The sequence below is a fragment of the Ostrinia furnacalis genome, unplaced genomic scaffold (genome assembly GCF_004193835.3).
Source record: "Ostrinia furnacalis isolate ACB-3 unplaced genomic scaffold, ASM419383v2 OfSCF4655, whole genome shotgun sequence".
NCBI lineage: Eukaryota > Metazoa > Arthropoda > Insecta > Lepidoptera > Crambidae > Ostrinia > Ostrinia furnacalis.
The window spans coordinates 301,200-321,448 of record NW_021134894.1 but is presented as its reverse complement, the minus strand read 5'-3'; the positions used below and the strand labels follow the sequence as shown (position 1 = coordinate 321,448).

Genomic DNA, 20,249 nt, shown 5'->3' with positions numbered 1-20,249 from the left:
TCCCACACATGCCCATATAAGTCCGCTATGACCATTACACACGTATTCGATACTGGTGCATAATAAACGTGTGATGTCACGTATGTAGGGTTGCTATGTTTTTGGCTTTTGCCGGATAATTTACCTCCCAATTAATTAAACCGCGTTTCCTTTGTGGTCTTTTAAGAGTTGAACTTAATCCTGTTTTGCAGCATGTATTAACGGCCGTGCCCCATATTTTTACTGAGGTTTGAAGAAGTCGAAGGAAGAAGAGTTTGTTACGTTAGGATTTGCAGAGTTAGCGCGTGTAGAGTTGAGATTTAGCTCTTTAGGAGATCTGATAACTTTTTCATATTGAAGCCAATATGTTCTTGACAACATTTTAAAAATAAAATGTTATTAGTGGGATACGATTGTTCGCAATATGTTTCATAAAATGCATGAATTTATCAGTAATCTAATTTAATTTCACGTGCTTTGGAGGTCGTACCTACTGATTTTATTATGTCGTCAGAGGCACATAGTGAGTCCTGCAGCATCCTAGTATTATTTTATTAAATCAATCTATTTGTCCTGATTTTCCAAATACACATGGTAACCCCAGTCACGTATGCTACGAGCAAACATTGTTCGCGGTTATTAATATGGAGCCGTGACGAATCACCACACGTCCTCCCGTCGCCATGGCAACCGGGAGACAGTTATCCATCCCTCCTCCGGGTTCTTGTCAATTTGCCATAAAGTCGATTCCTCGTACTTTTGTAAGTTAAATTAAAAGTAAATTAGCGATTTTACCTTTTTTTGGATAAGACAGCTTTTCGTAAAAACTGTTTGACATAAAGCCTTATGAATGATACAAGTAGTATAATAATTATTATGTTCATTTGTAAATTCAAAATCGGCGTAATCTTCCTACATGTAAAACTACTGAATTTTTGCATTGAAAGCATCAATATGCTTTCTTTCAGCAAGACTCTATTTTATGCCTTAGTTTGATTTATTTTTTATTCTCGTCGTTATTTAAAAAATAAAAATCTAATCTTCAAAAACAGTTTGTCTTAAATGGCGTCCAATTCTATCAGACTCGGAAAGTATTAATAAAATTGATAACAGACGGCGATTTCTTCATAAGTACTCATTATAAAAGACATTAATTAATCACTTCTATTGGAAAGTTATTATTAATACGGGTTTTAACACGAGTCACTATCAGTGGGCGCTTATCACTGTGTGACGTCAGCAGTAGAACCAGTTTGGCAAAGTGTTGACTTATTTCGCCCGCTCACTCAGTGGGGATATAGCTCAGTGGTAGAGCATTCGACTGCAGATCGAGAGGTCCCCGGTTCAAACCCGGGTGTCCCCTGGAGTAAAATCCGCTTTTTGCATTTCTATACATTTTTTTAACAAGATTTTTTTTATTATCAAGTAAAGTAATTTTTCTTGGAAGATATAAATACTAGAGTCATCCGTGTCACAATAAACTACATTTTTGTTAAATAAAAACCTTTGTATAGATTTTGAGACACTCAATTTGTGCCATAGGCCATTGAAATGGGCCAACAGTATCTACTTATTTTTGGGTAAAGTACCTTACCTTATAACCTTGAATTTTCCAGGGACTGAAAAAAATCCTGAAAAACCTCCTTTGATTTCATTTTGGATAATGTTTGGGCAAGGTTACGCCCACAGTGGGGTTACGTGTGTTACCTGGTCAGTGAGGGCAGGGTCGGCTCCGTGGGCCAGGAGTAGTTCGACGATGTCGGTGGCGTCTGCCGCGCACGCCGCGTAAAGAGCTGACGACCCCACCTGATGCAGAATCATCATCATTATCATCACCATAAACGTCATCATCATCATGTCATTTAGTCCCACAGCAGAAGGATGACCCTTTCTTATTTAACGGGCTGTCAAACGCGACTCCGTAATATTTCTTTTGCCGGTTACTAGTGTGGCAAGATGCACGAAAACTATGTGACAGAAATATTTGGGCAAATTAAGGTCATGGGTAATTTTTAGGGGAAATTAACGAATACGAGCCAGCTCTTTGTACTTGTGAAATATTGTAGTTCGAGGAATTGAAACGTGCAGATGCAAAAAGCCTCTATCAATTTAAAAGAAACTGTGTTACTACGACACGACTTGATAGTGTCACCTAGTAACGAAGTTCTGGAACAAACTGACAACACACTGTGTATAATCAAACTTACAAAGATAAAGCTGCTCGATCACAAATAAATAGTTTTTATTTATAAAAACTTTAAAAATAAACTTACATTATTCTGTAAGTGCACATTAGCCCCGAATGTCAGCAAGTGCTCTACTATGCCGCGGCAGCCTTGTGCACATGCCATCTGCAGAGCTGTCACACCGTTCTGAAAACAAAATGTTCATTACAAAACTCCTCGTAGTTATTAGTGTGTGCATTTGTTTTAGTCTATTCATTTTTCATTTAAATTCAATATTCATCTGTTTTATACATTTTCATTTGTTCCATAACGTATGAAGGTCTTTCAATGGGAAGTGAAACGCGTCAAGGACATGTTCAAGATCGCACCTTGACTTTGAAGCGTCCCAGTAGNAGGCCGCTACCAACGTTGCGATGTGGAAGTCATTGGGGGAGGCCTATGTTCAGCAGTGGACGTCCTGTGGCCGAAATGATGATGATGATGTACTCGCTTATAATAATCTAGAGTTAACAGCCTGATTAAGAGGTCATGACATTCGCCATAACGCATTCGCGCGAGCAACCTTGTGGCCAAGCCGGCCCCACTTCCCACACATGCCCATATAAGTCTGCTATGACCATTACACACGTATTCGATACTGGTGCATAATAAACGTGTGATGTCACGCATGTAGGGTTGCTATGTTTTTGACTTTTGCTGGATATTTTATTTTCCAATTAACTAAGCGTATAATCCTTCGTGGTCTTATTTTAAGAGTTAAGTAGAGACTTTAGGTAGTTAAGTTTTGCAGCCTGTTTTAACGGCCGAACCCTATACATATTTTGACTAAGTAAGGTTCGAAGAAGACGAAGGAAGAAGAGTTTGTAAAGTTAGGGTTTGTAGAGTTAGCGCGTGTAGAGTTAGAAGCTGGGCTCTACATGAGATCTGATAATAATTTTTCACAATGTGAGCCATTATGATTTTGACATAAAAATATTTTTGGTGGTACGATTATTCCCAATATGCTTAGAAAAATGCATATAATGAACCTGATTTTCCTTAAACATATTCAATTTAATTTCCCGTGCTTTGGAAGTCAGTCCAATTTTATTATATTTTCAGACGCACCTGCATCATTATAATGAGTATGATTTTATTCAATGAATCTTTTTGTCCAGATTTTCCAAATACACATGGCAACCCTAGCGTATGCTACGAGCAAACATTGTTCACGGTTTATTAATATGGAGCCGTGACGAATCACCACACGTCCTCCCGTCGCCATGGCAACTGGGAGATAGCTATCCATCCCTCCTCCGGGTTCTTGTCAATTTGCCACCACGTCGATTCCTCGTACTTTTGTAAGTTAAATTAAAAGTAAATTAGCGATTTTTCCTTTTTAGGGTTCCGTAGCCAAAATGGCAAAAACGGAACCCTTATAGTTTCGTCATGTCCGTCTGTCCGTCTGTCCGTCTGTCCGTCTGTCCGTCTGTCCGTCTGTCCGTCTGTCCGTCTGTCACAGCCGATTTACTCGGAAACTATAAGTACTACAGTGATGAAATTTGATGGGAATATGTGTTGTATGAACCGCTACAAAATTATGACACTAAATAGTAAAAAAAAGAATTGGGGGTGGGGCCCCCCATACATGTAACTGAGGGATGAAAATTTTTTTTCTTTAGAAAGGGGCCCAATATTATATAAAATGGTTTAGGTTTCTTTTACACGACTTTCGAGACCTAATAATATTCTAACATTACAAGTAGGTGATTTAGTATATCTACGTGTCCCAAGACCATTGGTTAAAAAAGTTGTAGGTATCTTTAATTCAAAGGACCTTATTCCATTTGTAATTGAGAAATAATATTGCGTAATGTGGTCCCTGTTTACGGACAATTGTTTTGCTCTGAGAGGAATGAAAATTAGCGTTGATTATAGTTGCTTAAGAAAATTATCAGTATTGGCCCAAGGAAATGATTGATAGAGATAAGATGTCAGAGCTGACCGAGAGATTGAGGTATTTTATGATTAACTACTTTGTAATCATTTTGTGTAACAAAACGAATGTACGATAGAAACTTAACCAATCGTTAGTTGGTCCNCACCAGGTGTATAAATTGACATAATAAGTTTATTATATTTGCTGCTACGGAACCCTTTGTGCGCGAGCCCGACTCGCACTTGGCCGGTTTTTTTTAGATAGGACAGCATTTCGTAAAAAATCTGTTCCACATAAAGCCTTATGAATGATACAAGTAGTATAATAATAATTATGTTAATTTGTAAATTCAAAATCGGCGTAATCTTTCTACATGTAAAACTACTGAATTTTAGAGCTCTATTGAAAGCATCAATATGCTTTCTTTCAGCAACACTATTATATGCCTTAGTTTGATTTATTTTATATTCTCGTAATTATGCATACTTACTTACTTTTTGTTATTTAAAAAAATCTAGTCTTAAAAAACAGTTTGTCCTAAATAGCGTCCAATTCTATCAGACTGGGAAAGTATTAATAAAATTGATAACAGACGGCGATTTCTTCATAGGTACTCATTATAAAAGACATTAATCACTTCCATTGGAAAGTTATTAATACGGGTTTTAACACGAGTCACTATCAGTGGGCGCTTATCACCGCGTGACGTCAGCAGTAGAACCAGTTTGGCAAAGTGTTGACTTATTTCGCCCGCTCCGTCAGTGGGGATATAGCTCAGTGGTAGAGCATTCGACTGCAGATCGAGAGGTCCCCGGTTCAAACCCGGGTGTCCCCTGGAGTAAAATCCTGCTTTTTGTATTTCTAATTTTTAATAATTTTCTTTATTATCAAAGAAATAATGTTGATATACATATTTGGCCAATCTTTTGTAATAGACTGAGCAAAGTAACTTTTCTCATCGATGAATTGATAATAATATAAATACTGGAGTAATCCGTGTCATTTTAAACTATTTACATTTTTGTTAATTAAAAACCTTTATATTATTTTTAAGACAGTCATGGGTCATGGGCCATTAAAATGGACCAATACTTACTTACTCGTATTACTGGGTAAAGTACCTTACCTTATAACCTTGAATTTTCCAGAGACTGAAAAAAATCCTGGAAACCTCCTTTGATTTCATTTTGGATAATGTTTGGACAAGGTTACGCCCACAGTGGGGTTACGTGTGTTACCTGGTCAGTGAGGGCAGGGTCTGCTCCGTGGGCCAGTAGCAGCTCGACGATGTCGGTAGCGTCTGCCGCGCACGCCGCGTGAAGAGCTGACGACCCCACCTGATGCAGAATTATCATCATTATCATCACCATAAACGTCATCATCATCATGTCATTTAGTCCCACAGCAGAAGGATGACCCTTTCTAATTAAACGGGCTGTCAAACGCGACTCCATATATTTCTTTTGCCGGTTACTAGTGTGGCAAGATGCACATAAACTATGTGATAGAAATATTTAGGCAAATTAATGAACGAGGTCATGGGTAATTTTCAGAGGAAATTAACGAATACGAGCCAGCTCTTCGTACTTGTGAAATAGTTCGAGGAATTGAACCGGCAGATGCAAAAAGCCTATCAATTTAAAAGAAACTGTGTTACTGCACCACTTGACTTGATAAGTAGTGTCACCTAAAGTAATGCCACGGTAATGCAGTTCTGGGACAAACTGACAATTCACTGTGTATAAAAAAAACTTAACGAAGTGGAAGCAGCTTGATCACAAATAGTTTATTTATGAAAACAAACTTACATTATTCTGTAAGTGCACATTAGCCCCGAATGTCAGCAAGTGCTCTACTATGCCGCGGCAGCCTTGTGCACATGCCATCTGCAGAGCTGTCACACCGTTCTGAAAACAAAATGTTCATTACAAAACTCCTCGTAGTTATTAGTGTTAGAAGCATTTGTTTTTGTCTATTCATTTTTCATTTAAATTCAATATTCATCTGTTTCATACGTTTTCATTTTTTCCATAACGTATGAAGGTCTTTCAATGGGAAGTGAAACGCGACAAGGACATGTTCAAGATCGCACCTTGACTTTGAAGCGTCCCAGTAAATCGGAATTACCAGGCAACCATAAGCCCGTAGGGCATGGCGCTTACGTTATCGGTCGCGTCGACGTGACACTCGGATTCCAACAGCACCCGCACTAGCTCCGTGTGTCTGTGCACCGCCGCTAGATGGAGCGGCGTCCGCCCGGAGTTGTCTCGGGCTTCTCTGGACGCGCCTTTGGCTACCAGGAGAACAGCGGTGGGCGAGTGGCCGCTCTCGCATGCCACGTGTAGAGCGGTACGCCCGACCTGTTGGAAAGAGACGGACGGAGATAACTCATTGGGCAACTGGTTGATAACGTGACTGATTGGGAGCGAGTGAGGCAGGAGTTGTCCATTTACTAGTTTGGTTACTAGGAGAGCAGTGTTTGTGAGGAAGTATTTTTTTTGGTGAACTGCTTTTCTTTTTTTTTAGCCCAAATGTTACGACACGATGGCATATGCGTTGGAAATCTTCCTCTACGAATCGAAATCGAAACGAACGAAACTTTTAAGAATAAAGGTGCGTGTAAACAAAATTTGAAAATTTTCCAATTTCCTGATAAAAATAACCAAACTCTTGAAATAAATTGAAAATTTCTATCATTAATAACGTTACCAATTTCGTTCTATCGCTGGTACAGAGTTAATGGTGCCATCGCTTACGGGATATTAGGCCGGGGATTCCAAATGACCGAACGCGTCATTAAAGATAAAAAACGATTTTGTACTTTACTTGATGAAAATACAAGTTCGTTTGGCAAAGGTTCGGTAATCAGTTGATTAGTCTGGAGATTGACTTGATAATTTTCTCATTACTAAATAAAAATGTTTGATCGTCATGGCATTTACATTTTGTTACAGATTATTTTAGTTTGAGGTATTTTTTCAAAGACTGAGCGTTAATGGAGTGGGAGTTTTATGTGGCACACACCATTTGAGTTCATTATCTGGCACAGTCATTTGAACAGCTGTAAAATGGGTAGGAGTGGACAAGCCGTAAAACTTAACCAGCATCGAAATTAAAAATGGAATAGTTGAGTGTCTGGTCTGAACATGTGACGATCATACGTCACAAGAATGTTTAAAGCAAAAGACGATCGACTCGACGAATTAAATACTTTTATGGCAGCACTAAAACCTCTCTGCAGCCGTAAAGTCTCGTAACATGTTTTATCTAATAAATATGTAAATAACTTATTGCAAGTCAAATGGCTCCGTATTATTGCAGCTGACAGCTTGCGTTGTGACGTGCGCGAAGGCAGCGCACCATGTTGACGGCCATAGCGACCGCCACTGCGATTATGGTAGCCTGGTACTCTTGACTTTATTTTTTATTATTTACTTGGAAAAACAAAGGGAAATTGTTATTTTTTTACTTTTTTCTACCGTGAAACAAATCATGAAAAAAACTTTTTTCAACATTTTAGAACAAATGCTACTCAGTCAGGGAGGAGCTTACACAATACAATACTGTGACAATACTATGTAAGAAAAAACTACATATTATATGAAAAGATATCATATAGGTATACATAACAGTATAACTGGTATAACTTCAATTTCATGCTCATTTAACTGACATAGCCTGGATCAGCGAGCGTTTTTAATTCTGAATACAATAATACATACTTTATTGATTTATTTAAGCATGATTTTTCGTGATTTTGTGTTACCAAAATGAACGTTTAAAGATATTTAAGATACTTAATTATAAAAACACGTTAGGTACAGTCATTATGATACCACCAAAACAAACAAAAACACTTTAACATAACAATCATATTAGTACCTATCCTACAGCGACCGAATAAATCCCACGTAAATCTGTATAATTTTAAAGGAATATTTTAAAACGGCACAATTTATTCATTNATATATAGATTCATCGATTCGAGGCACAAACAAAATAACCGTTTATAAACAAAGCAGTATCGCTTTGACCGGCATCGCTCAGGGTGGGCAAACAGAAAAATTATTGTTTTCTTTCGATCTTCGCCAGGACGCAATTTGCATAGCAAACAAAACGGGGCAGACAAATAGGGCAGCCATTAACGATGCTCAAGGTGGAACAGGCTAAGGTCGGGAACTGATGGAATGAGGGCTATCGTTTTTATATTTAACAGTTGGCACCCCGATTGACAGGACCTTACTCTATAGTGGCGCCATCTTGATGAGTGCAAATGCGATAGTCCTCCTACCACTTTAGCGCTCACCAGTTGGTGCCACTGTCTTCGCTACTAGCAAGTGACAGGACCTTACTCTACAGTGGCGCTAACTGGTGAGCGCTAAAACGATAGCCCTCTTTAATACAATACTTGACAAGATTACCAGCTTTGCCCGCGATCTTTTCGCTTGTAGCAAGCATTTACGCCCGTCCGTATTTACAAACGATGCTTGCCTAAGTGAAGTAGCAAATTGAATGCATAGCGTTGAATAGAGCTCTGTGATTGGTTCATGTGTCACCCTGTGCGTCCACGCGCACTATGAGACCTCAATGTTTGTGAATACGGGCGTTAATGTTACATCTCTGCGCTTATTTCGCCATTGCTAAATTAATATGTATGTACTCGTATATTAAAGATACAGGCGTCACAGAAAGGCATTATCACTCGCGTGTTCCGCTTTTAAAGACTATCCTATGTTTTTCTCGGGGTCTCAATAAATAGTCTCTTCTTCCTTTGCTTTCACCTAAATTAGGTAGAGTTACTTTCACATTAAAATAGACTTTTTTATTTTTTTTAAAAGACGACATCAGTATTTCCGTCAGGGACAATGTACATATTTTCTTAACTTGGAGATTTTTACATTAAAGAAATGCAAAAAATGAGCCATATTTGGTAATATTGACAAATAATACCTAGACTATGCCTAAAAACTAAAAGCGAGTGTTCCTCACCTTTAAGTGCCTGACATTTTTTACCTAAGCCCCAAAAAGTTTGCAGAGCAATATATTTTCATCTGAAACTTCTGCGCCTAATACAGAAGCACTATTTCACGTCTTTAACCTTATTTATTAGGCCATTAGGACGGAAACACATTTAACCAATGTACTACGATTTGTTACCTGAACCTTAGGGAACATCCATTCAATTCCCGGTTAATTGGTGATACATTCAGGAGTTCTGCTGTACTAAATAGTGGGGTGATCCCATGTTGAGCCTACAAATAAAGGAGGCCAGTGGAAAGCTAATAAATACTTTGAATAACATAGACTTGAATGAGTGTAGCAGAAGTCACGTTTTCATACTTGAACACAAAATCAATGTTCATAGATTTTGGTGTAGAAACAGTTTCGACATGGAAACTTTTTACTGTCAAGCAGACAGATATTACTGAGAATCGGGACTATCCCACCGCTGCAACTCCTGTGTAGCCAGGATCTACAGATTGACCGCCAATAAAAACCCAGCCACTGAAGGTCAAGTTTGTCCCGGGGGAAAGTTAAACTGTAATTGGACCCGCAACGAAATTAATCAGTAGAACATAGGAGGAGTTTGAAGTTAAGGTTAGACTTCCTCCAGTGCAACAAAACAAGGGTTTATTATAACTTTGCATGAATTTTAGTGTCCTAAATACATAAGGTGAATGAAGTAGGTGAGAAGTTAATCAAAAGATTCTCATACAAAGACGAGCGAACCCGCGTGCCACGTGTGGTCTAGCTGAATAATAAACGCGCCGCTCCTGCGCTGATTCGATTTGCTATCTAATTTCCCGCGCTTCCCGCTCGCTACAAATCACTTTACGTGCTCGCGCGGATCGCTCTCAGAAAGTGGGAGAATTTTCATACGACGCGGTTACTGTGGACAGGGGTGGGCATTGTTTGGTTCCATGTAGGAAGTAATGGTAGCTATGTAGAGTGCAAAAGAAACGTCATTAGCTCATGGTCATAGAATGCAAGAGCGTGGCAAATCAAAATGCTCGAATTCTTAGTTCTCTAGCATTCTGGGATAATGGGTCTGTTGGAGTAGCAAGAAAAGCAAATCACTCAAAATATGTAGACTCCTCAGTAAGCTGAGTGCGAGAAAAGCTTAACCTTAATAACTAAGCTGTATGCTTTCCTAATAAAGATAGTAAAAAAGGGTTGATAGCAGCAAGGTAGGTACCAGCGCAATGACTTCTATCTAGAAGCAGTGACGCTGCTCCACACGGAACTGCTACGTTCTATGCTAACCTATTCAAATCTTTGCTCTAAGTAATGTAATAAAGATACGCACCTTATTAATAGCGTCAATATCAGCGCCTTTCTCCAACAGCAGCTCCACCAGAGCGGTGTGGCCGGCGCGAGCTGCTAATGCTAACGGCGCGTCACCAGCAGCGTCCGAACCCTGGACCTTGGCGCCGAGGCTGAGCACGTACGCCATTTATTGTAGCTCTATCAGCAATACCAGCACTTATAACTTCTAGAGGCATTGACGCCGCTCTACACAGAACTTTTTCTACGTTCTATGCTGAATCATCAGCGTCTTGTCTCTAAGTAGCTCTGTATAAATAATAAATATACGCACCTTATTAATAGCGTCTATATCAGCGCCTTTCTCCAACAGCAGTTCCACCAGCGCAGTGTGCGCGTCACCAGCGGCGTCCGATCCCTGATCCTTGTTCCGAGGCTGAGCACGAATTACATTATAGCAGCTCTACCAGAATTTACAACATCTAGTGGCAGTGACACACGGTTCCACTCCACACGGAACTTCTTCTACGTTTTATGCTGAACCGTCAGCGTCTTATCTCTAAACCTTGTCTAGGAGTATAAGATACCCACCTTATTAATAGCGTCAATATCAGCGCCTTTCTCCAACAGCAGTTCCACCAGCGCAGTGTGCGCGTTACCAGCGGCGTCCGATCTCTGATCCTTGTTCCGAAGCTGATCACGAATTACATTATAGCAGCTCTACCAGCATTTACAACATCTAGTGGCAGTGACACACGGTTCCACTCCACACGGAACTTCTTCTACGTTTTATGCTGAACCGTCAGCGTCTTATCTCTAAACCTTGTCTAGGAGTATAAGATACCCACTTTATTAATAGCGTCAATATCAGCGCCTTTCTCCAACAGCAGCTCCACCAGCGCGGTGAGGCCGGCGCGAGCTGCTAATGCTAACGGCGCGTCACCAGCAGCGTCCGAACCCTGAACCTTGGCTCCGAAGCTGATTGTGTACTACATTTATAGCTGCTCTACCAGCATTCACAACTTCTAGTGGCAGTGATACAGTTCCACACGGAACGTAGACGTTTTATATGGAACCGTCAGCGTCTTATCTCTAAACCTTGTCTAGGAGTATAAGATACCCACACCCACCTTATTAATAGCGTCAATGTCAGCGCCTTTCTCCAATAGCAGCTCCACCAGTGCAGTATGGCCAGCGCGCGCTGCTAACGCCAGAGGCGCGTCACCAGCGGCGTCCGAACCTTGGACCTTGACTCCGAGGCTGAGTACGTACGTACTAACTACATTTATAGCAGCTCTACCAGCATTTACAACTTCTAGCGGCAGTGACACAGCTCCACACGGAACTTCTTCTACGTTTTATGCTGAACCGTCAGCGTCTTATCTCTAAACCTTGTCTAGGAGTATAAGATACCCACACCCACCTTATTAATAGCGTCAATGTCAGCGCCTTTCTCCAACAGCAGCTCCACCAGAGCGGTGTGGCCGGCGCGAGCTGCTAATGCTAACGGCGCGTCACCAGCAGCGTCCGAACCTTGGACCTTGGCTCCGAGACTGAGCGCGTACGCAGCGACGTCTAAGGAACCCCGCGAGCACGCACACTGGAGGATGTCGTTGTGTTTCTATGGATAAAGACAAATTGATTCAGATTGATGGGCTGACACTGTATAGGTTTGTTTTGGACACGATAAGAAGAAGAATTGATTCAGGTTCTTTATTAATAGGACTACTCCGACTTCTAGTTCCCACGCTGCAACTCCTGTGTAGTCATGATCTACAGCTTGACCGTCAAATAATGAATCTTTATTATTAGTAGGGAAGTATTAAAATACCTGTATATTATAGACAGTTAAAATCTTAATATTACGAGTAAGACTTTCAGGGGTCTGAAAAACTCGTTTTAAATATAATTTGCGGTATACAAATGGGTATATTGTATCGACTGGTGCTGAAAATGATATAGATACAGTTAAAAGTAAATTAAAATTATGAAGAGAGAGATTTCAACAAAAGACGACAATAGAATTGCCTTTTTGGAAAAATGGTCGTTGTCAGTAGCAGTAGTACCTACCTACTTTTCTTTTTCTTTTACTTTTCTCCTAAAATAGGTCCTCAGTCATAAAATTATATGGTGTTTCTATTTCTTTGATCTACTAAACCATTCATTGATTCTTTCCGAATTCTAAAACAAATAATTAGCTAAAACTGGTTCAATTTCAGCGCATTGTGTACGTGCGTCAATTTCGAATCACCAAGTGAAATATTTGGTTACGTTTCCTCGAGGTTCTAAGAAGAGGGCCGAATCAAGGAGGATCCACAGCGGACAGAATCACAATTAATTAAGTAAATAATAAAATGAATCGAAAGTGTGATTCTTTATGAGTAGGAAAAATACTACAAAAAATAACTAGACAAAAATAAAAACTCATAAATTCATTAAGTATACCGTCAGGCAGGACTAAAGACCAATTTAGTTAAAAATATAGATTTGTATAATATTCTGTCTTAAAACAAAACATCGTAATATTATTACAAATAACATTTTTCCTCTTGACGCATCTAGATACCATCGGCAACAGTGTTAACTGCCCATTGCCGGGCATGTCGTTTCGTTCTATCGCAAAGAATCACCATTTGATGAGAGCGAGAGCAAAAACGGAAATGGATAGTTAACACTGTAGTCGTGTGTACTTTCATTTTTTTATTTATCCCTTTTTTCAGTCAAATAAACTCGAGTAATACGGCCCTGTAAATTTTAAATTACTCCGTTAGGTATTTGGTTACACGTACGTGACTTTGACACATTTTCAGTAATGGATATCAGGAGCGACATATTCGCGGAAGATGTTCGTTTGTTTTAGGGAAACGGTATGATGTGGGTAAATGTTTAATGCACACACTTTTACAAGGTAAGAGAAGATACAATATTAAAATGTAAAGCTATCAAAATAATACAAAACGTCGCGGGAAGCACCTGCATGCGGGTTGCGCAAAACCGTGGTCGTGGAAATCTTTGGGGAAAGCCTTTGTCTTCTAAGTGGCCGTCCTTTGACTGAAATATGATGATGATTGTGTTGTTCTGTTCTTTAACACAAAATCTACGTGACTTTTAACTAATTTTTAACCCTAAAATTTTATTTAATATGTATTTTAAATTCAAAAATATTGCGTAACACTACTTTAGTACCTAGCTAGGTATCTCGAAAAGGAACATAATTATATCGTTAATGTGTAATTAAGAAAACTTACACGACGTTCAGAAACAGGATTTTCCAAGGAAATGATGTAAGTTTACTTCGCTGTAGTAGACACGGTAAAGTTCTGTGGTAGGAACTTTGACGTTAAATTTTCATTCACCTCCTCAGAACTCAGAAGTTGCTGCAACTTGGCGGGAGAACTTACTATTTGGACAAAGATTGTGTATTTTTAATTTTAAGTTGTTTTGGTGTGTTTTAATGAAAAAACTTTATTTATAGACGTCCCTTCAATGTGGGGCGTAGCGTTCTAAAAATACCTTTCACGATTTCAGTAAGAGTTTTGTGCTTTGGTAAATGTAATACGATTACATAAAGGTTTTATACTATTTTTGCTTTCGAATAAGATTAATTTTCTCTATTCTAAAGTAATTAGCACACAGCTACCCAAAAATATTTAGCAGATGAATGAATAATTAATCTTCTCAGAATAAATAAACATCTGAAACATGATTGAAGTAATAAACTAATTCAAGAAGATTATATCTGATTCAAGAAATTAGATATTATTAGAGCAGACAAGATTAACTACGAGCTGTTAATTCAATATAAATAAATTGACGGACATTTAAAATAAAGTATCATAATTTTATTGTCAGTCTTATCTTCATTATTACCAGATACTTAGGCTGGGTTGCACCATCTTACTTTAACTTTGACTGTCAAACTCTATACAAAAAGCACCGGTTATCGTCAAAGTTACCGTTAAAGTTAGGTGGTGCAACTCAGCCTTACTTTACCAACTAGAAGTAGAGAAAATTAGCAATTATCATCAGCTCGAGTAATCGATTTATTATTATCCAGCTCTATCATACCAAATTAAAAGCACTGTTATTGAGTGCCTGCCTACATACGGAATCTATTAATCAGCCGAAACAAAAGCATTCACCAAACGAATCGAATAAGCTTATTTGTTACCGCGCCGCATTCGGTATCAATCAATTTATTTGGAGCATTTAATAATATTTTGGTAAACCGATTTATTCTAGAGCACTTTCACGGACAAATCGGACGATTTCATGGGTGGTGAGTTCAGTGAATTTAAATGCGAATGTATTATTAATTTTACTGCTTTCAGAAGAAACAGTTTCGTTTAAATATTGTGTTTATTTAATGTGGAGATAATTTTATAATGAATTTTCGTATGATGATGAATCGACTCATTCATTATTTTAACACGGTGGATATACTCGTAAAACAGTAATTAAACGAGACATTGCGAATGAATGGATCGACTTACATAATTAAACACCAATTCATCAAAATACCAAAGTTTTTGTTTATTGATATTAATCAGAAAATATAACTAAAATAATACAACTTCTTATGCTCCTCTTCCTAGGAATGAGAAATAGTAAGAATGCAAATCTGAAATAGATTCTCAAAGTACTAGGAGAGCATACCTTGTTAGTAGCTGCGAGGCAGGCTCCGGCCGCGACGAGCGCCTTAACCGCGTCGAGGTGGCCGTGCCAAGCGGCCATGAGAAGCGGCCGCATGCCGAACTGCGGGCAAACGAGTCGGTTAGCTCCTGCAGCGTTATGGCAGCCTGGTACTTGTCGGGGGGGAATGTGGCGAAATAACACGAACGAAACGAACGTGGAGGCAACAGTGGATCAGCGGAACGTGAGGCGGAACGTTTCGTCTCATTTTATCGAATGAAAGTGAGAGTAGAAACCGCTTTTGACTTCTGGCAGCCTTGTATTTCGGGGATTGATTTTCGCGTGGCGTTCCGTTCCGTTACCATGAAAGTTGTGATTCTGGCTAAACAATCCTTGCTCGCTTATTTAACCCTGGTACTATTGAGGGGCAGAATCAGATGTTGTGACGTCTCATTCCAACGTAACTCACTATAAAATTAGGCATTATTGTAGGTATGATGATGCAGAGAATATGAGTGGATTTGTGACTTACCTTTAAATATGTATGAACAATATAAAAAACAAACCGAATAATGTATGCGAACAGACAGTGAAATAACACACAAAATGAATTATGCATTCGCAAATGAGGCCGATAATGCTGATGTGGATGACAATTCGGTTTAACGGTCCATGGACAAATAGGGATGGGTTGTTTAATTAATATTATCGATTTAATTAACAAATACACAATGTGTCTGTCTCGAATAACTTTATTGATTAGTTGTATTGTTTTTATTTACGATGGCACCCATAAGTACAGACAAAATAAGTGATTTTGGGTAGAAATTAGAATTCTGTAAAATTACTAGGGATGAGTTGCACCACCTTATTTTAACCGTAACAATAACAATAACCGGTGATTATCGGTGCTTTTTGTATGGAGTTTGACAGATTTTTGACGTTTCTCAAAGTTAAAGTAAGATAGTGCAACTTCAGCCTAAGTTAAATTATTTTTAGCTAAGTTCTACCTGCACGTTTTATCCATAAACTAATAGTAAATTTATGTAACTTATTTCACAAGATTCTCGTTGAAAACTCTATTATAGAAAGTAATACATATTTATTAATAGTGAAGAAAGATGAGGTATGCGAAGAAGTGAACGTAAAAAACACAATGAAATTTTCATTAAATATGTATGTTTTAAAATTAGTCCATTTATAATACTTATTTATCGATATCCTTACGTATGCTGGAGCATCCCTAAACAAAGCGGATATGTTAGTGAAGGCGGGAAGCAGGGCAATATTGGCTGTGGTTTCAGTGCGGATTACAGCAGCTGGCTATTAATAACACTGCGTTGGACTGTCTGTTTGTTAATCAGTGTGATGGTTTTGTAAAATCTATACTACAAGGCATACGGAATAAGTTTTCCGATATTGTGGAGTGGTGCAGGAGTAGTGACATTATGACACGAGTATTAAAATATCTGTGATATTATACGTTAGAGATTTGACATTTGCCGCACACCGTTGATTTTTCGTCGGCCGATAGTTTAGTCGGGCAGTTGATCAGTATGGGCATTGGGCATGTATGGGAGTGCGCACACTACGCCGATTCGATTTGGCCGATTTTTCATACAAATTAAAATCGGGCACAACTATCGGCCAACTAAAAATCAACGGTGTGCGCCTACTCTAACAGTTGTCACTGTAAACACGTGTTCACGCGGCGTTTGACCTAATAAAAAATATTAAGACGAAATGAATACCTCCTCCATTTTTGAAGTCGGATAAAACACGCCCCTCTTATACCTGTAATCCTGCATACTAGTTAAATGCTATAAGTATACCAGTAATATTAAAAACGCGAAAGGCTGTATACATACAAAACTGTTGAACGAATTTTGATGAAGTTGTAATCATAGGTACCTTTTTTTTTTTTTTTGCGTCAGGAAAATGTATTGAAATGCATACCCACCGGTCCGGGGGTTCCGGTGGGTTATGTGGGGCTCTCCCTGCCAGAAGGGCAGGGCCTACCCACTAAAAACCTGACGGGTCCCTCGGGTGGCGCTTAGTGGAGTAGCACGTAAGGCGCCGTTAAGTCGTTCACGTGCGTACCCCCACGCTTTGGCCGCAGCCTCACTCAAACTGTCGCCCTTAGAAGGGCAACTCTCTCCGAAGCGCGCGGGGACTCCGCGCGCACTTCGGGCCTCAATGTTAGGAGGCAGACGCCCCCGCGTCTACCTCCATGAGGCTCGCCGTCGTGCCGGCTCGCTGCGCCGGCTTCGGCTTTTGCGCCGGCTGAGGGCAATCTTTTGCCCCCAGCATGTGCTCCACGGCCTTACCAGCCGCTGCACACAACAAGCAGCGGGGAACCTGGGCCGGGCACACCTTGGCCTTATGGCCCTCTTCACCGCAGCGGAAACAGAGTCCACTGCGATCAATGCCAGTGGCGCACTTAAAGGCCGTGTGGCCAGTGCCCCAACAGGCGACACACCTTGACGGCCTCGGTTTCAACAGCGTTACCTGTACCGAGGCCCATCCGATTAGTAGCCGGCGACACTTCGCCAGCTCTTTTGCTACCTTAGCAGGTACCCGCACGATAACGCTGCGGGACTCCCTGGCTCCACTGATCTTGCCCACTGAGATGTTTTCCAGTGGGCAGTTCGTTCTTGCCGATATAACGGCCGAGACTTCTGGCGCCCCGGTTGAGTCATCAAGACCTGTTAAGCGGAGATCCTCGGACCTGATCGGACGCCCGATACGGACCGTCTCTTCTGTGAACTCGGGCACTGCCCGTAAAGCGGCTGCTAGTCTGTCAGCCTTCACCTCCACGTCCGAACCTGACAGAACGAGGAGTTTGGTGGCCGACTGACTTGGCTTAAACCGAAGACCGTCCATTATTCCCAGCTGGGCGAGATCCACCTGCTGTTTGGCCAAATGTATGAACCACACAAAGTCGCGAGGTGGATCATAACGGGCGGCCTCCGGCGTCATGGTCACGGTTATGGCCGCAGTTCTGGGCACGCGCACCCTCCGCGCGTTTCCTGTGGTGCGGCCAGGGCCTGCCTTTTTCTGACCCACGGGTTGCGGTTTGCTAGGCTGGCTTTTCTCGCCGCCGCTACTTTTGTTTTTCCCGCGTTTCACTACCTCTGTCCAACCGGCATCCATGGACGCTGGTGCTGGAGGCAGAGAACGGGGCTGTTTCTCTGTCTCTGTTTGAGATGGCGCAGGGGCAGGTGGAGATTTGCCCTTCTTTTTTCGAGCGCGGCTCTTTTTTGAAGGAGACGGCGCAGGCGCCGTGGTCACCTTGGAGGGTTCGGCAATTGAGGCCTGTACAGGCGCCGTCTTGGGGCCGGTGCGCGCCTTTCTCTGTGAGGCTAGTGCAGCCTTTGCTGGGGGAGCCGATTGTGGGGCCGGAGCAGCTCTCTTAGCTGCTGCCCTTGTGGCGGGGCCATCGGTTGTCGTTGATGGGCTGGAGAGGGATTCTGACGTATCGGCCGCGAGAGGAGGCCGAAGGCGTTTCTCCGGCAGAAGACGCTCCTCGATCCCTTTAAGTTTGGCATCCATCATAGTCCCCACCCTGACCATGATCTCTCTTTCTACGTCGCCCGCCAGGACAGAACTGGTGGGCGCAGGAGCCTGTGTGGCGGCAGGAGTAACCTGGCTTTTCTCGGCCTTCAGCTTTTGGATTTCCTGCCGGAGTTCCTCAACTTCTTTCTTGAGGAGGTTGTTGGCGGCATTAAGTCGACTAATCTCCTCCTCAGGAGTTCTGGCTGCTATTGCCGCGACGGCTGCGTCAATAGTAAGGGCGGNACGGTATCACCGATTTTTTTATTATTATTTTTAATCACTATTTAAGACTTATCCTGCTAGTTTCGTTTCTCATTTTATACCTTATAATATTCCTATTTATGCGTAATATAATATATCAAAAACCTACCAATGTACAACTCTTTATTTTTTTGGTTGTTCTCCTTTTTGTTTTTGGATGCGAGCGGGGATGGTCGACAACATGACCGCGCGGCCCTACGGAACGGATTTTCGAATTTTCGCTCGCTGGGGCCATGGGGGTCAATGATGTCCGACGCTTAATAATTCGATGTAAAGACTCAAAAACAACTATATGTTAATAAAATCCTTTATTTATGTTTATAATGTAACGATTTAACAAAAAAAAACAATCGACGAAAATTGAAAAAAATTGAAATTTTTACTTGGCCTGGTAGGAAAGTGCAGTGTCGGACAACATTGACCGCGTTGGCGTTCAATGTGTTAATAAACACTGCGATGGACTGTCTGTTTGTTAATCAATGAAATGGTTTTGTAAAATCTATACTAAAGGCAAAACGCATAAATGGAGTAAGGTTTCGGGGTAGTAAAGGTGTGCAGGAGTAGTGACATGTCTGTGATATTATGACGTAACAGCTGTCACTGTAAACACATGTTCACGCGGCATTTAACCTAATAAAAAATATTAAGAAAACCTACTCCATTAAAACAGTTCTCAGTTCAGTTCAGTATACTTATTGCTTATTACAAAATCATCCTGTTTACAAAACTACTGAACGAAACGATAAAGTTTTAAAGTGTTTAGCCTGAAGTCGCGGGCAAAAGCTAGTAATAACATGAAACAGACTAAAAAAATGATCCGTGAATGTGTAAGCTTTTTCAGTGTAAATCTATTTTTGAAGTCCACTGTATCACAAGTGAAATCTCTAATGGGTTTACCTTTGCGGAAATTAGTCCATAACTCTGCGCTACACTTAAAAGAGGGTGTATCGTAAAGGTCAAGGGCTGAAAACTCATTTTCGAAACGATTAACACAACCGAGCCCCTTAAAACTGCAGTTTACCGAGTCTAAATTTAGATTAAATTAAAAAAATTGTTTAGTATACAGTCAACAGCACATCAGACTTTTAATTATTGCAAAATCGTCCCTATTGCAAATAATTATGATACTATATTACCTTACTAATAAAAGTTAGACGTGTGTTGAACAAAGTGACGTTTAGTAATAGAATTGCCGTTTTAAGGCATGTGTGACTTTATTAGAAAACTATTTAAGTACGATTTTATCATTACTAGGGCTGATTTTTCACTCCTTGATAACTTTTAACTGAAGACTAAGTTTGGTTATTTTTATTTATTAGGACAACCAACAAGACATACACTAGAAGACAATAAATATTTACAGCGTATTTAAACTTAATCTAATTGCTGTCTTAATTATAGGTTGCCATGGCATATTGCATGCCACACATTTAAACAGTAAACACTAAAAGGAA

The 20,249-nt window shown here is 40.4% G+C and overlaps 1 protein-coding gene and 2 non-coding genes across 3 annotated transcripts in view; 2 read left to right on the top strand and 1 right to left on the bottom strand.

The window, feature by feature from the left end:
- Window positions 1–20,249, bottom strand: part of LOC114359754 (ankyrin repeat and KH domain-containing protein 1) — a 124,332-nt gene that overhangs the window by 28,900 nt on the left and 75,183 nt on the right. Inside the window, exons 11-15 of the mRNA XM_028314252.1 lie at window positions 15,004–15,102; window positions 11,771–11,968; window positions 6,246–6,443; window positions 5,892–5,990; window positions 5,322–5,420 (exon numbers count right to left, since the gene is read on the bottom strand). Coding sequence (XP_028170053.1) covers window positions 5,322–5,420; window positions 5,892–5,990; window positions 6,246–6,443; window positions 11,771–11,968; window positions 15,004–15,102 — 693 coding nt within the window. The remainder of the gene's footprint in view (window positions 1–5,321; window positions 5,421–5,891; window positions 5,991–6,245; window positions 6,444–11,770; window positions 11,969–15,003; window positions 15,103–20,249) is intronic.
- TRNAC-GCA (transfer RNA cysteine (anticodon GCA)) lies at window positions 1,271–1,342 on the top strand. The gene has a single exon. It is a non-coding gene; the product is annotated as a tRNA-Cys (tRNA).
- Window positions 4,847–4,918, top strand: TRNAC-GCA (transfer RNA cysteine (anticodon GCA)). The gene has a single exon. It is a non-coding gene; the product is annotated as a tRNA-Cys (tRNA).